At 43.6% G+C, this 17,234-nt stretch overlaps 1 protein-coding gene and 1 long non-coding RNA gene across 6 annotated transcripts in view; one reads left to right on the top strand and one right to left on the bottom strand.

Annotated features, from left to right (window-relative positions):
• Positions 1–14,192, bottom strand: part of LOC149916804 (uncharacterized) — a 34,906-nt gene extending 20,714 nt beyond the window's left edge. The window contains exons 1-3 of one of the 2 annotated variants that reach the window (XR_016469108.1): positions 13,639–14,192; positions 13,171–13,242; positions 10,753–12,507 (exon numbers count right to left, since the gene is read on the bottom strand). This is a non-coding gene — a long non-coding RNA (uncharacterized LOC149916804). Of the gene's footprint in view, positions 1–10,752; positions 12,508–13,170; positions 13,243–13,638 lie in introns of those variants that run through there. The other variant, XR_016469109.1, reaches the window with a different exon arrangement.
• Positions 14,193–14,196: 4 nt separating this feature from the next.
• The window catches only part of KIFAP3 (kinesin associated protein 3), a 65,664-nt gene continuing 62,626 nt past the window's right edge, over positions 14,197–17,234 (top strand). For all 4 annotated transcript variants that reach the window (XM_031595664.2, XM_031595663.2, XM_031595660.2 and 1 more), the window contains exon 1: positions 14,197–14,344. In XM_031595664.2, the coding sequence (XP_031451524.2) occupies positions 14,313–14,344 (32 nt within the window). In that variant the 5' untranslated portion in view covers positions 14,197–14,312. The remainder of the gene's footprint in view (positions 14,345–17,234) is intronic.

Genomic DNA, 17,234 nt, shown 5'->3' with positions numbered 1-17,234 from the left:
AACTTCCCTTAATACCCATTCTCACCTAGATTAGCACACTGTTCTGCCAGTTGATCCAGTCTAATTGATCACACAAACATGTTGGTGAACAGATCAGTGAATAGATATAATGAAAGCTAATTCAGAAATATGTACTTTTCTTTGAAGCAGCATCAGTTCCTCATTCCAGTCTTCAGCTGACACAAGGGAATTCGTCATATGCTACAACATGAAGTTGGAACAGTTATCTGTGATGGCAGTGGCAAGAGTCACAGTACACAGCAACCTTGGCAATAATGCAGATCTCCTTCCTGTATCTTGTCAGATGAGTGCTGGATCTGGTCCTCTGAAAGCCAAATGTAATCAAAGTACTGGAAGATGCATTTCTATGGTCCGATTCCTCCCTGTTCTTGTATTCACAGAATGGCCCAGGTTAGAAGGGACTAAGGATCGTGAATCTCCAACCACCCTGCCACAGGCAGGGCCACCAACCTTTCCATTTAATACCACACCAGGCTGCCCAGGGCCCCATCCAACCTGGCCTTGAACACCTTCAGGGATGGGGCATCCACAGCCTTTCTGGGCACCCTGTTCCAGCACCTCACTACTCTCTCTTTAAAGAACTTCCCCCTGACATCTAACCTAAATCTTCCCTCCTTCATCTTAAAACCATTTCCCCTTGCCCTGCTGTTATCTACTCTTTCAAACTATCTACCCCTCCTGTTTATAGGCTCCCTTTAGGTATTTCCTCTGTTGGGGTCTCTGCTGTTCCTTCCAGCTTGCTACATAAGCTCACAATTTCTGTCTGGTCAACACTGTGAACAAGCTCAGTGCAAAGTTTATAGTTGCCAGAAAAATGCAAAAAGAGACAGAAATGTGCAGCTGAGCACAGAGTAGGGAGAGTTGGATCATGGCAGAGATTAGATCTGGTGCCACTGGTGCACCAGAGCCCAGACCTCCCTTGAACTATGTTCTATCCATCCTTAGAAAATCTTATCTCCTTCCTGAACTCTGTCAGTGAAGCATAAGGTCCTCTCCAGCCAATTCTGAAATGTGGCCCCGGACAAAATCCTGATATATCTCCTGGTTCTCTCACAAATCTGGCCCTTTGAGCTTGCCTATTTTCAGCCACACTCAGTTAATGCACCAGTAATGGATGTGTCAAGACAACACGTGAATGCTTTGGAAAGAGCTAACACATTGTCACTGATGAAAGACAGCCCTACGAACTCCCAGCCCACCTGCTCCACATTTGACATCATGCTTCACATTTGGCATGGCTGTGATTTTGGCAATACCCATTGTGTAGCAAAGTGACCTCTCTGCTTAGAGACTGCAGAGACTCCAAGCATGAAACCTAAGACCTGGTGTGTCCTAAGGGAGTCAAGTGCTAGGACAGAACAGTTGAGTACACTGAGATCACAGGCTCAGGGCTCCCCACAGCTTTGACAGTCACAAGGTCCCTTTACATCTGCTAAGAGGAGGTGAGGTACAAAAACAGAGAAGGGCTTTGCTTCTCCTGACTTCTGTGCACAAATGGGGTTTAACTCTTCCTTTGGGTCCACACATTTGAATTTGTCACTGTCTCTAAAGCATGCTCCAGCAACTGTCTCTCCACTGAATATCTCTGGATTTACACTCTCCAAGAATCTAGCCAATATACACACAAGGGAAACTGGGCATATTTCAGGACAACTCCCTTTTTAACATAGCACTAAGATCTTCTTGTAACATACTCTTAGCCTCATTTCCTTAGGGAAAAAAAGATGCATTCTCTTTGCTTATGTATATACTTTTGAGTTTCCCCTGTTACTCCACATCCAAACAACATTTAAACCAGCTCAACTATTTCAAATAAATTCCACAGATATTTCAAAGTTCACAACAAAACAGTAGGAGCAGTAGACAGAGGTTTCATTCAAAAAATGTCACCAAGGGACAGCACAAAAACTGTAAGAGGGGAGGGCATGGGCATAACTGCACCTCTTTCCTAGGTAGCGTTCTCAATCATTCAATACAAATCTGTCAGAAAGTTTTTTTTTTAGACTGAATGTTGGTTGCAACTGCCTTTGTCCTACTCAAAAAGAGTGAATATCCATGGAAGGCTGTATAAAAGCTCATTATATTCATTCTATTTGCATGTAAACAAGACTAAATTCCTGTTCTAAACAGCTTTGAAATCTAAGAGAGGCACACTGCATCTTCAGATACTGATTAAGGTGAGTCACAATAGCATGAAGCCTTTTAAATCATTTTCAAAGCATTTCCTTCTGCTGTCGAAGGCTAGAAAGAAGCAGATTTATGTCCAGAAGTGCCTGAAGAAAGCCACATAAATTGCACCTTTTTTTTCCCAGAAAGTGGATGCTATATTTTCTGTGCATTTGCAAGCAGCAGCATTTCATTATCACCTAGTAAGAACCACTCACAACTCTGATTTACACTGCCTCCTAACTCCTTGCTTTGAAAAGCAGCAATACTGATCCACCTAGGAGCTGCAAACATGTAATGCATTATTATATAGCCTACATCTCCACTAACAAGAAGAGTGGAGGTTTAATATAGGCACAGTGGCACCTGTACTGCTTCTAGTGTCACTGTTGGAATGAGACAGTACTTTCCATTTTAGCTTCCTTTACTGAACAGCCATTTGACTCTTTCTGAAGTTTTCTGAGGCAGAAAGTCTACTTTTTTGTTGGTAGCAGAGAAAACTAAGGGTCCAAAGCTTTGGGTAAACTGAAGCCCTACACTAAAATAACAGCAGAGACAGTCATAATGCACAACCATCATTGTCTTGAACAGCTTCTGGTCTAAAATAAGAATGTGTTGGTATTTAAGTGAGTAAACAAATAGTTCTCCATCTGTCATCTTCCTCCTCCCTGTAAGATCAAGCAGTCCAAGGACATCAAGTTCTTCATAGATGAAAATGAAGAATCAGAGTTACAATACCTGCACATGGTCTCTGCCTGAGTATAGTAGATTTAAAGCAAGTTATCAGATGCTTTATGATTCAAAGCAGATCTGTTTGTTGGAGCATCAGGGAGAAGCTGGACTTCTATATTAGTAGGTAAGTCTCTGCAGATCTGAACTTACTTGCTTCTTCTGAAACACATCAGCTGCACAGAAGAACATGTGCACCAGCACTACATATCACACAGGTCACAAAGGGTCAATTTGGCCTTTAAATTACTGTGTTCTGCTTAGAGAACACCTGGTATGCAATGTTATTTCCACACAGACAAGCCATCAAGATTGTTGTAGGATGTCTCTTTATCTTAAAAAGGCCTTTATATTAATTCTTCTCTCTCATGCTCACAGCTGGCATATGATGTCAGGAATAAATGTGGTTAAAGCAAGTAATTTTTGTTTTATCTCTGACAACAAGTTTTTAAAAGTCCCTGAAAAACCACAGGATCATGTTGACAAAAGAGGCACAGGCAGAGAGCACACATGCAGTTATGATAGCAGTGAAGAACAGCTGCAGGTTGGACTGCAGGTGGTAACCTTTACAAATGACTTTGCTGCAGCCAGAAAAGCTGTTCAGACTGCAGCTCCAGTGGCTTATTCAGAGCAACAGTGTATGTCAGCATGGGGGTGTAGAGCTGGAAAATAGTAATTCAACAGTGAATGAGCCAACTGCCTGATGCTGCTGAAGTCTACAGTCACCTGTAGACTGGTCAGTCTCAGAAAATCACTCTATGGCAAAAGGATCCAATGAAATTAAGAACAAAACATTGGGCAAAGACCCAATTCCTAGGGTAGAACTTGTGATCACTCAAGAAAAATCCTCTCTTTGAATACATTTCCAAAGCAGAGTTCACTGACTGTAGGTCAGGATGACTCCTGCCCTTCAGGGCATATCCTGCACAATTCCTGTGCCCTTTCATGGGTACAGTGACAGCAGCAATGTGTTATCATTTATACAATTGGAATTTAACAATCTGGACTTCCATCTAAAGCAACAAAACACAGCATGCAAGCCCTATGGGCAAATACATTATAATACATGTAAATGAAATTGGCCAGAAATTTATCCCTATGGAGGGAATACAGTTCTTTCCTTCAAATCCTTCTACCTCTGGGGCCAACACTAAATTATGTTTTTAAGGAAGTGGGAGAAGTTGCTCTTAGATGGGCATGAAGCCTGCCTCATCCTGTCTCAAGCATGGCAACAACCACAGTGGGGCCCTGAGCTGGAGATCCATAAACAGTATGCTAACATAAATTGTAATATTTGGGGGGGGGACTTCTGCATGCTTTGGTTGTGAGGATTTTATTTGGTTCTGGTTAGGGACTCTCAGTAATGCTAGGGCTAGAAGGAAAGAAGGGGAGGTTTCCTGATGAAACTTCAGCAGGGGCTGTTCTGTTGTTCTTGATAAGCATGACAGCTGTGCCCACAACATCTGGTTTTCATTGAACCCTAGTGAGAGTCCCTTGCTGAGTCTCTTCCACCCCATATGTGGTGGTTTAATTGATGGAGCCTGAGAAGGTTTTAGGTCCAGCATGGAATGCCGCCTTTCACTGTGATATGTGATTCCAGATACAGTAAGGGCTGGGCTGCTTACAGTCATCTTATAAAAGCATTTCTTCTTGATATTGTATTTTGTGTACATTGCCCTCTGTTGGCTCAAGTGCAAGATAAAGATCTTTCTCTAGGTAAAAGCTAACAAAAACCTCCCTCTGGCTGAGTGGCACAGCTTGTGGGTTTTGGAAAATGCAGAATTAAGATAGCTGCAGCCTTGCATGTGCATGCATAGCTCACTTCCCCCAGAGCTCTGCCTTTAAGAGTGCAGGCACAACTCTTTAAGCAGGGAGGAAAGAGGTCTGGAGACTGGCTGGCTCTGCCATTGTGGACTGCATATAAGGAGAGAGTTTTAAGGACTGATCAGAGGCATAGTGGTTTGGTGAGCTGGGATAAAGAGGATGTTGCACACTCAGGAAACAGTATGAAAAATAATACAGAAAAGCCATGGGAGAATTGGGAAGGTGGGAGATAAACTACACAGTCTTTTGTAGCTCTGGCATGCAACTGCCAGAAACACTTTGCTAAAAAGTCACTCAAAGAGGCTTTATTTTAAGTTCCAAAGCAAAAGAGATAGTAAACCACACCAAAGCTCCTTCTGCACACAGCACTGCCAGAAAAAAAAAAGCCTCTCCCACTTCCTCTCAGTTGGATCCCTCCTACCTAAGGCATAAGACTGACCCATCTGCTCAGACCAAAAAGCATCCTGCCTGGTTATCTCATCTTTAACAACAAATGGCAGCAATGCCTTGGAAAAGCAGCCTTAACCCATTAGCTAAGAAATATGCTTTGTCCAACCCTTAGCATCTACATGCTGCTTCCTCACAGCCAGACCAAGCACTTCCCTGAACTCTTAAAAGCCCAGGCACAAAGGCTCCTATTCTGGGAATACCAGAGCACACAGCACATCACAATGATATGATGGAAGAAAGATGGTTGATGCCACAGGGAGACACAGTCCTCCTCTGCAGCATGAACAGCATGAAAATATAGGAACTCCAATCCGAAGTAGTAAAGGGTACAATGGATAACAACAGATCTGCAGGAATAAGTGATATGGCCAGGCCATGCTTCAGAGAGGTCATTTAATTTTCTGCTATTTGCTAGGGATGGACATGGCTTATAAAAGAGGCATAAAGATCCAGGCTTCCAGATCTGGAGTTTTGTGGATCCCACTCTGCTGTTGGCTAGGATTGTAAACATTAGATTGGCATTTCCCTAATCTGGTAGAGCAGCATGTTTCACAGCAGTGGTGGTGAACATCCTTTTTGTTAAAGCATGACTGGAAAACGCATTTGCTTGTGAGCTGCAGAGCCACGTGATGTGTGTCTCACTGCTTCTACCAAAAGTAACCCCCATGGCCATCTACTGTGAAAGATACATCCTGGACATGAAACTGCATGTGCTGCAGCCATCTTGGAGCTGCTCTGGGACAGCTTGGTCAGTCCATTCATCTGTGCTGTCTAGCTATTCTGCAACGAGTGACTGACCTGTTACTGCTGCCAAAAAGCTGAACTCTGCTTCACTCTCCCTCAGTGAAGTCCCTATCATGGGTCTCTCTCATCTACCTGGCAGCCAGACTGCACAAACCTCAAGAAACTCAATTAACCTTCAGCCTCTATACACATCTTTCAATGGTGACTGCACTTGGCCAATACGTCAAGAAGTTACTAGCAGGAGGACGAAGAGACCTGATGAATGCAGGGATAAGAAAGACAGGATAAAATTCATTTCTTGAGAAAGCCAAAGGAAAACAAGCTGAAAGGGACAAGTTGACTGTGGGGAACAAATCTGACCATCTTTTCCACCTTTAGGTCCTAAGGTATGTCTGGCAGAAGCAAGGGAGCACAGACCCGGAGAACTAGAGATTAGAGAACAGCAGCAGCTGTAAGCAGCATTTTTACTACATCAGCAGAAGTAGTGCTAATCCTAGCACAAGCATACTAATCCCAGCATTTCAGTGAAAATTCATAGAAATTATGATATTGCTGGCTTGAATGGCCTTCATCTTTAGACTATCTCTGAGTTGGGTTTAATTTTACCATAGCAGGAACTACACAGTTAAATCTTGTGCACATCTTGGAACATTAAACTCACTTTCTGGATGACTGATACATATGGAGGGATTAAAAAACCTAGATTGAGCTCTACTCCTTAACAGTATAATACTACAAACATAAACTGCAGGGACTATAAACACACATCTTGTGAAACATAGCTTCTACACACAGTAGTGGCTCAAAAATTTGCAAATAACACTTTTGTTCAGCATTTAAAATAGAAACAAAAAAGATAAAGGCTTGAAATTCCCTCCTTTGCACAAACACTTTCTATCTGAGCTGGCAGACTAAGACTGTTCAAAAGAACAAATAAGTGTGCACTGCTCTTTGGAACTGAAAAACAATCACAACATGAAAAGCTTGAGATAGTTAATGTTTCCTCCAGAGGCTGGGGATTAGAAGTCTGGGCAAGTAGCAGAGGAGAAAAAACAAAAAGAGTAAAATAAAGAAGAAACTCTTTAAGTGATCTGACAAGGGAAACTTAAATCTTATTTTTAAAGGGTTAGGTTGTACTAAAGCTTGAAAAATTAAATCCACAGCTGTCTCCAGAGTACTATATCTCACCAAGAAAGCTTCAAGTAAGTTTATCATGTATCCAACACCTAGACATTGGTCCTCAGGGACCACTAGGATAATATTTCCTCTGGATTAGCAAGAAGGCTAGCAAGTGACATCTGTACAAGACTAACTTTAAGTGTAAGGGGTTTTCTTATTATAAAATGATAAATGAAGAATGAGCTTACTGGGAAGGAAAGCTCTCACAGTTTGTAAATCTAACACATCCCTACTTTTGCTTTAAAAATTCACTGTTATCTCCTAAATTAATTTTATTTTGTGACATCAGTAATGTGATGTTTCTAAGTCTATCCTCCTCCCAATGAGGATCAACATGTTCTTTATGAGTAATATTTTTTAATCCTGTAATCCCCTTTATGGGAATGCTTTTAATTTAAGAGACTATGAGCACTGGCATTGAGACAATATTATATATACAAAACAAATTCAAGAATGAAACTATAGGAAATACAGGATGGATCTGGCAAAATTACAGTGCTTTCCTTCTTCTGGGATTCTTCAGTATTAGCCAATAAAGCCCAGGACATGTTGGAATGCTATTAATTAACTCAACTTGCAGTGCTTTGCCATGATAACTGATACACCCTTGGGTTCCAGGGAAATCTTATAAACCATATGAGACAGAATACCTAGCCTGAACTAGGTGATCTAAGGACAACTTAATGCATTAACTTAGAAGCCTGAAAAGCAACAGCAAACTGAGTTTGGTACATAAAGCACAAAATGAAACCATGACAGCTATACAAATACCACAGTTAATGTTTCATTGGACAAAGCTCTATTTATTTATGCATTTTGCACTTTGTGTTTGTCTAAAATCCTTTGCTGGAAAGAACAGACCACATGTCACTGGAACAAAATGAGTACAATCCATGCATGGGCTACAGTAACCTAGCATTATCCCTTCCTGCCCTCAAAGCACATCGGTGACAATTGTGTCTTCTATGTATTGGAAAATCCTCTGAGTTACACACCCATATACTCCTCTTTGCCTGTACAGATGCACATGTAGGAGGTGTAAGAAAGAAAAGGTACATACAGCAAAAATAAATGGTGAAAGCTAAACAAGCAAATTGCCTAAACAGCTCACAGATGGTAAGTAAATTACTCGAAAGCTGAAGGATTGTTTTTTCAACACACAGCTCAACAGCACTGTAAAACTCCCATTATTATAACCCAGAAGCTCAAGAGAAATAGTCATTACCAGAGCTTAACTCCTTGGCTCTTGTATTTTCTTAACCATGGCTGTCTGGACCAGGGCCTGATCCTCTCTTCCTCTAGTGTTTTCAAGACTCCTGAAAACTACAGGTGGGATGATAAAGAAATATTCTTGACCTCGTGTTCCTTTCTTTCTCTCCTGCCTCTTGCTACCCCCCAGTACAACTTGTTTCAAACGTAATCACCATCCCTTCCTGGTGCAAGCTCTCTTCCAAGCATCCCATACACTGTCCCAGACAACAATCTCTTTACCTGCTTCTATGCTGAACTGGTAACTACAGCACCAGGACACACAGCATTCAGGCTACCAGCAAGCCATGACTACTCTAGCCAGAGACACTTTGGGAAGCTCTTGGAAAAAATATCTTGGGTCACTGTCTGCTAACATCATACCACACAGAGCTGATTACTTCATCCCCATAAAAGCATGAAGTCATCCTCCTTATCTATCTAATACAGTAACACAATAGAAAACACAGTAATAACAGCAGAATGGTAAAATCCAAGGCTGGAGCAAAAAAGAACAAGCCCCAGAACAGCAGTTATAGGCACAGAAAGAAACAAACAAAATAATCTACTTACCTTCAGAAGGTCTCATATACACAAGAACTTCCAGCCAAAAGCCTTTTACTCCACTGCTAACCCTTAAATGGTTGGCTGGGGAGCAGACTAAACCATCCACGATTCAGAAGGAAACTGTCAGAGACCTGCTACTCCAACTGGACTGTCACAAGTCCATGGGGCTGGATGAGATTCACCCGAGAGTGCTGAGGGAGCTGGCGGAGGTGATAGCCGAGCCGCTTTCCATCATCTATCAGCGCTCCTTGTTGACTGGTGAAGTACCAGAAGGCTGGAGGCTTGCCAATTGTGACTCCCATCTACAAGAAGGGCTGTAAGGAGGACCCAGGGAACTACAGGCCTGTTAGCCTGACCTCAGTGCCAGGGAAGGTTATGGAGCAGATTGTCTTGAGGGAGATCACGCGGCAAGTGCGGGACAACCGGGGGATCAGGCCTAGCCAGCATGGGTTCACGAAAGGCAGGTCCTGCTTGACCAACCTGATCTCCTTCTATGATCTAGTGACCCGCCTGGTGGATGAGGGAAAGGCTGTTGATGTAGTCTACCTAGGCTTCAGCAAGGCCTTTGACACTGTCTCCCACAGTATTCTCCTGCAGAAGCTGGCAGCCCGTGGCTTGGACAGGTACACTCTTGGCTGGGTAAGGAGCTGGCTGGAGCGCCGGGCCCAGAGAGTGGTGGTCAATGGAGCTAAATCCAGCTGGCGACCGGTCACGAGCGGTGTTCCCCAGGGGTCGGTGCTGGGGCCTGTCCTCTTCAATATCTTTATTGATGACCTGGATGAGGACATTGAGTGCACCCTCAGTAAGTTTGCAGATGACACCAAGTTGGCTGGAAGTGTTGATCTGCCTGGGGGTAGCGAGGCCGTACAGAGGGATCTGGACAGGCTGGAGAGCTGGGCTGAAGCCAATGGGATGAGGTTTAATAAGACTAAATGCCAGGTCCTACACTCTGGCCACAGCAACCCCAAGCAACGCTACAGGCTTGGGGCGGAGTGGCTGGAAGACTGTGTAGAGAAAATGGACCTGGGGGTGTTGGTTGACGCTCGACTAAACATGAGCCAGCAGTGTGCCTGGGTGGCCAAGAAGGCCAATGGCATCCTGGCTTGTATCAGAAGTAGTGTGACCAGCAGGAGTAGAGAAGTAATTGTTCCCCTGTACTCAGCTCTGGTGAGGCCGCACCTTGAGTACTGTGTCCAGTTCTGGGCCCCTCACTGCAAGAAAGACATTGAGGCCCTGGAGCGTGTTCAAAGAAGGGCAACAAAGCTGGTGAGGGGTCTGGAGCACAGGCCTTATGAGGAGCGGCTGAGGGAGCTGGGATTGTTCAGTCTGGAGAAGAAGAGGTCAGGGGAGACCTTATTGCTCTCTATAACTACCTGAAGGGAGGTTGTAGCGAGCTGGGGGTCAGCCTCTTCTCTTGTGTAACTGGTGATAGGACTAGAGGGAATGGTTTCAAACTGCGCCAGGGGAGATTCAGGCTGGATATTAGGAAATACTACTTCTCTGAAAGGGTGGTCAGGCACTGGAATAGGTTGCTCAGGGAGGTGGTGGAGTCACCGACCCTGGAGGTGTTCAAGGAACGTTTGGATGTTGTGTTGAGGGATATGGTTTAGCGAGAACCATTGGTGATAGGTGGATGGTTGGACTGGATGATCTTATAGGTCTTTTCCAACCTTAGTGATTCTGTGATTCTGTGAAATGAGGTCTGGGAAGGTTCTCTTCTGGTCACTCAGGTTTATTGCATACACCTGAGCTCCCCTGAGTTGGCCCTGCCTTCCCATCAGGTGTTCAATCACTGCTTCAAGTTGTGTCTCACCATTTCTGCTACACCTGTTATTACTTTTAGCTGAAAGATAGGAAAGCCTTCAGCTGAGCTACTGTATCCAGGTTTGGATATGGCTCTTCAGGACAAATATGGGCCAAGTAGTTTTGATACGAACAAGAGGGAGAAAAAGGTTTTATTGCAATAATGGCAATTTAGCCATGTAACAGATTCCCCAGGAAGACTAAAATGTCCATCACTAGAGGTGGTACTAGTGATAAAAAAGAACACAGGTGCTATAGCAGAGTGACGGCCTGAAGCCGTGATTGAACACCTGGTGGGAAGGCAGGGCTGACCCAGGGGAGCTCAGGTGTGTGCAATGAACCTGAGTGATGGAAGGGCTGGAGCCAGGATCCACCCCTTCCCAGACTTCATTTAAGGGTTGGCAGTGGAGGTGAGGGTCTCTGCATATCTGAGGCCTTTTATAGGTAAGTAGCTCTTTTCTTTTATTTCAGCATTTGTGGCTGCTGTTTTTGAGCATGTTCTGATTTGATATATCTAAAAACTTTACAACCCTATTAATATCCTATTGTAGCATTTCAGATAGGAAGTATTTCATCTGGGGAAGAGTATAGACTGAAAGAGATTGCTTCAAGCACTACTTGCTATGAAGCCATGAGTGACTTAGGCTGAAGTCTAGCTATCATCTTCTGACATAAAGGCTGATGATAATAGGGATGTTTCTGATTGTGAATGCTATGGAAAGTTATTCCACTGGTTAAGTGCTATCCTCTTAAAATTTTAATACTTGCTTTTGGGCCTGAATTAACCTAGCATAAGTGTGTTTGTTGCTGCTGTGTTTTTCATGTGCTTTGGTTAAAATTAAGTGGAATCTAATAACATGATTTTTGTTATTTGCAGGCTTGCCTTAATTAAAAAGATTTTGCACATAAAACATTCTGTGAAATCTTCACTTTATTTTAAAGATAAAGGTCACTGTCTGAAATTCATAGTAAATATTGGAAACTGAAATTCCCCTTTTGAAAGTATTAGAATGAGTAACTTGTTTCAAGTCAATTGATACCTGACAATGTTTCTGCTAAGGTACCCATTCCTTACTCTTCCTCTGTCCTCTCTCTTTTTGACAAGATCTGAAAACCATGGCGTTTTAGGGAGTAAATAATTTGATGATCATACTTAAAATCCATTTCCTTATGGAGGGGGTGATGAAGAAAGGGGGGAATTCCTGATTTATGTTCTAATGTAGGCTTGTTCCAAGTGTAAGGGAGACTTGTTGCAAACATGTAAGCTGGCATTTAACTTTATTATTAACTTTATTACTGTGGCAAAATTAAGCATGTGCTTGAGTGGTTGCGGAGTCAAAACCATAAAATGCCATGGCCTTTATAACCATAAGCCCGCTTTCTGCCCACTGCATTTAATAAATGTTGAGAGGTACAATTCTGTGCCCATTGGGGTCAATAATAAAATTCTCATTGATGTTAAAGGAAGTAGATTTAAAGTAAGCAATCTGCAACACTGTCACAGTGACCCATTAGACAATATAAAAAGAAAAACAATCTGTTTGTTATTGTACACTGTTATATATTGAAGCTGTTTTCTTTAGTGCAATTAAAATGACAGAAAATGAAAGCACATAATTGGCTGTTTGGATAAGGATGACATTTCAGGCTGTGCATCAGAAAATAAGCAGAAATCAAATACACAAGTTCTAGTATACATCAGAGAGAGCATACTGAAAAAGTACAATCTGTTGTTCAGTTGTGTGTGCCTCACAGCAAAATTCTCTCAGAGCTGACCTTTTAGGGGGAAAAATAAGGTATTTAGTACCATTGTGGTAAATCTTATAAATTCCAACACGTTTTGATCAGCTTAGGACATGAGTTAAGTAGTATGTTTTTAGAAGTAGCAACCTTAAGATCTCACATCAAGCAATGAACTCTACAAAATGACTGCTTTCCACATCACCAACTCTGGCTGAACATAGGGACTGTATTCCTGCTTTGCAGGCTTGTGCAGGGGTGCAACCACAGAGTCTGTGACACTCCTGCTGAGGAGCGCTGGGGCATAAGGTGGGTAGAGGTCACTTTACCACCAACTCAGTGTAATTGCTCAGCCCAGTAAGCAAGAGTACAAGGCCATCAAATGAAGTTGCTTTCCTGGGATTGAGCAATCTGATTTGAATAAGCTGAGAGAGAACTTTGCTCAGTAGTGTCTAATTAAAAGAAAACTCTGCATCTCTACAAAGAGGCCTGCTTCTTTTCACATGTTTAAGTATTTTTTTTAATGTCCCAAACCTACAGCTAATTCTCCCCACTAGTATAAATGAGCTGCAAATTGATGCATTTACTGAAGTCAGCATTGATATTAGATAATGTAAAAAAGATAAATCAAGCTCTCTGCAGAAATTCTTGTTTTCACTTCTGTCAAGTCTCTCTTTCAAGGATAGGAAGAGTACTCACGTGTTTCATTGGCAGTGTCCTTTGCTTGTGTAGACAGCCTTGTCACTGCTGATCAAAGAGGCATTCCAGAACCTGTGTCCCAAAATTCATTTCATCAGGAAGAGCTGCACCAGATATTCCCATTGCATAGCAGGTTTTAATTTTCCTCATTCTACTTCCAATATGAACATAGAGCCTGATGTTTATTACCTCTATACCTCAATCACTTCCTATGGGGCAGCACATCAAACCAACATCTGTGTCCCCTGGGTGGCACAGCATAATCACCTAAAATATTTACTCTGAGAGTCATCCTTTCAGATTTCTGTGATTTCTTTCAGCTAATAAAAGGCATTGTGGAGTTTTACACACAGTTCATTTTTAGGGGGGGGTGTAAGATGTCTGCAAATTCACTATTTTTTTCCCTTGAAATCCACACCTTCTTCTATTTAAGAGGCAGATGCAATCTTTTAAGGAGAGATTACAAACCTTAGGGTGTGCTTCTTAATTTCTGAAGGGAAGAACTGATTCTAATAAACTTTCAATAGGAAGGCAATGTTGCTTCTTTAGTTATTTTCTTTTTTTCCGTGATGATGCTGAGATTCAATGCAGTTTTCAAGCAACCCAATGGCATTTACCTCAGTTATATACTAAAGGCCACACAGGACTCATCACAGACCGTGAAAACAACTTCAGAATTAGGCTGAGCATCAAACTGGATTACCATCGTGATCACTTGGCTTAAACTGAGAGAACAGATATGAAGAAATAAAACAAAGCTACTGAGGCACGCGTTGGGTGCTGCTCCCACACAAAGAGCTGCTGGCTGGTATGCTGGTTCTGTGTAGGTTAAGGGCACTTAGCCACGTTTTGAGGAGAAAAACAATCTGAATTACGCTTTTTGCATAACGGCAAGTGTTCTCAGCGACGCGAGAACGCGTTCCTACTTTTAAAAAGCAAATAAGGTTGGAAAGGGCAGCCTCACGCCTCAGGGGCCGCCCCGCCACACGCAGCCGGGCTACAGCACTGCGCATGCGCGCTCACCCGCCCTCCGCGGGCGGCGGCGGCGCCTGCGCACTGAAGGGCCGCGGGGCGGGGCTCGCGTTCACCCTGGTAACAGCACCGCTGCGGGGCCGCGCCCTGCCCGAGCCGTCCCCGCCGCCATGCAGGGCGAGGACGCCCGGTACCTCAAGAGGTAAAGCGGGAGAAGCGGCTGGAGCGCTCGGGGAGAGCGGGTGGGGGCGGCGATCTGCTGTGGTGGTGGGGGAGGTGCTGAGGAAACGAGGCGCGGGACGCTGTGGTGGAGGCGGCGGTGCTGCTGAGGCACCGCGGGGTGCCGTGCTGGTGTCGTTGGGAGCCAGGCTGGGGTGGGGGGCTGCGGTGAGGATGAAGCTGTGGGGGAGGTTGCTTTGTATGTGGGTAGGAAGGGGGTCGAGTGGTGGCGGTAGGGGGGCTGTGGGGCACTCACGGACACCCAGCCGGGTTTTGCTGGGGAATGAATGAGGTGGGTGGCAGGCTGGTGGAAATCGGTGGGAGGGAGGATTTGGAGGGGTGCCCCGGGTTGGGGTGACTGGCGGCGTTTTGGGGTGTCTGGGGTGCTGAGGGAGCGGCTGGTGAGGGGTGAAGGGGAGCTGGGTGGGGATAGAATGGCTGAGAAAGGTAGCAGGTGGGTAATGATCCTAAGGGATTGATGGCTCTTTTATCTTGTGTGGCAGTGAGGCCAGTCAGACTACAGCGTAGGGTCTGGTTGGGGAACTATAGGATCAGTGTTGTTGTTGTAGAGCAGAAGCACTGGCTGGCAAACCCACAGATGTCACGACTCCAAGGCCTCCTTTAGGCTTGGTTTGTGAACAGTGTTGCTTTCTCCCACTTGTGAGTGATGTTATCCATCTCATCTTGAATTTGATGGAGTTCCTTGTCCTTTTTTTCCTTTCTTTTCTGTGGTGTTCAGCAGCGTTTGCAGATCTTGTTGTTAGGCTGTCTGGGTTTTGCTTTTTTCCCTGATATGTCACATATTAAGACTCTTAATTGGAAGTGGTGGGGGAAAAAAACCTCTCAATAATCTTTGACACTCATTAATGCTCTCCTGTACATGTGAAAACAGGTACAAATCAAAGGGCTGCCTGTATCAAACAGCTGTGATTTCATAGCAGTGCCCATTTCTAGCTTTGCATGCTCTGTGCCACCTTACGTGACCTTGCAGGAATCTTCTTTTGTAGTTACCACTGTGATAAATGTGATAAGCATCGTTTTATTGTTTTAGGGAACACGAACCAAAAAACAGCTGCTGTGCTGTTTAACGTGACAAGGCTTGTGTGCAAGTCCAGTGTTTCTCTGATCTCTGTTTCCCTTTGTCATCCTCCTTGCTTAGTCCTCCTCCCACCGTGTCAGACATGCAAGGATTTGTTACTGGATTTTCAGCTTTAACCACGTGTGTGGTTTGTGCCACTTTTAATTAGGATAGTTTGATTTTGCTTTCCCCCCCCCCCAAAGGAATCAGTCCATAATGTGCATTCATGCACCAGCTTTGGTTATGTGAGCTCAGCTGGCACTGCTTTGTAGAAAAGGCCTTCCTCCTTTCAAAACTTGGATAGAGTAGGATTCTAGTTGACAAAGCAGGCAATGAAGGGGAGGACAAACTGATGTGTGCACACTCCCTGGTGCATTGCTGCTTCTAGCAGAACATCTGTATGCTCAGTTGGTTTATGAAGTTATTAGGTGCTTGCAAACTCAAGATGGATAGAAAAATCACTAAAGCAGATGTTTGTTCATTAGGAGTGGAAGAGGGGGTCTTTACATAAATATACTTTTTGTGGTGCTGGCATTCTGTATACAGTCGTCTCCAAACAGTATGCAATTTTAGTGTGATGCATTTCAGTGTAGGTTTTTAAGCATTTCAGAGGAAGAGATTGAATGTGAATTGATTTGTGAATCATACAGCCAGGAAGTAGCTCAGTGAGGGTGGTTATCAGGATGTGAGGACAAAATCTCTGCAGCTGTATGTTCTTTAGCTTACCCATCTGTCCCTCTTAAGGAAGGGAAGGAAAAAAAAAAAACAACAGGAAATGTTAAAACTGTTTAAGCAGTCTTAGGCTGAGATTCTGCTGGTAACTAAGCTCATCAGTGGCTTACTGCTGCCAAAAGGAGATCTCCTGCCTTCATTTTTATCCCTGCTCATAGCTAGAAATTGTTATTCCGTTTTTATGTAGCACTTTAATTGAGTAACACGTGGAAAATCTCCTGCTGCCCAAAACATTATGAGTTCTCTGTTAACCTGCTGGAAGAGGCTGGGAAGGGGTTTGCTTGTGTTGAACTAAAGTGACTGCTGGGAGCAGGGAAACCATGGGAAGATCAAATTCTTTTTGCAGTGATAAGTTGCTATTTCAGATTAGTTCTTGTATACACTGCTCCTTCAGGTCTGCTTGTTCACCACCCAACCTTTTCTTTATATCTGTGTAAATGACCTAGCCATCACTTAATAGGGGTTTGTCTGTCAAGAGGAGCATTTGTGGTTAGGATCTTCTGGTATGTGTAAATATGGGGGAAATACGTCTAGGAGTATAGAGAGGGTGTTGATTTCTTTTGAAATAGATTCCCACAAGCTTTTTGCTTTCAGAAGACTGAACCTCATGAGGCTTCTATATGAGAACAGCCTGACATGGAGCATCTGCTCCGAAATACCATTAAATGAAAACACAAATCTCTTCAGAAGTGTTAAGTGATAAATGGAGTTTTGCTCCAGTCTCCTCAAGGAGGATGTTGTTTTTCAGCAGTGAGCTGTATTTGTTTGCCCTGTAGTTTTATGTCTTTGTAAAGCTTGTGGTTGAACTGTGCTTTCCTTCCCACAGTGGTCCTTTGCAGGGTTATTTGGGTGGCTGTGAAAATCTCAAGAAGCAAGTACTTTTTGCAGTTGCATCTCTGCGGAAGGAAAAGCAGACACCATAACTACTGAATGAAAGAAGGCATGCCTTCCAAACTTTTTCTGTTGAGTGGTTACACTGAAGGCTACGTCCAGGTTTACTAACATTTTTAGGTCTGTGAGGCATAACAAATCTTCCTTGATGTAATTGACCCTATGCCACCAC

The sequence above is a fragment of the Phasianus colchicus genome, chromosome 9 (genome assembly GCF_987193195.1).
Source record: "Phasianus colchicus chromosome 9, bPhaCol1.hap1.1, whole genome shotgun sequence".
NCBI classification, from domain to species: domain Eukaryota; kingdom Metazoa; phylum Chordata; class Aves; order Galliformes; family Phasianidae; genus Phasianus; species Phasianus colchicus.
Note: the sequence above shows the minus strand (reverse complement) of the source record. Positions and strands in the feature narration are given on the sequence as shown.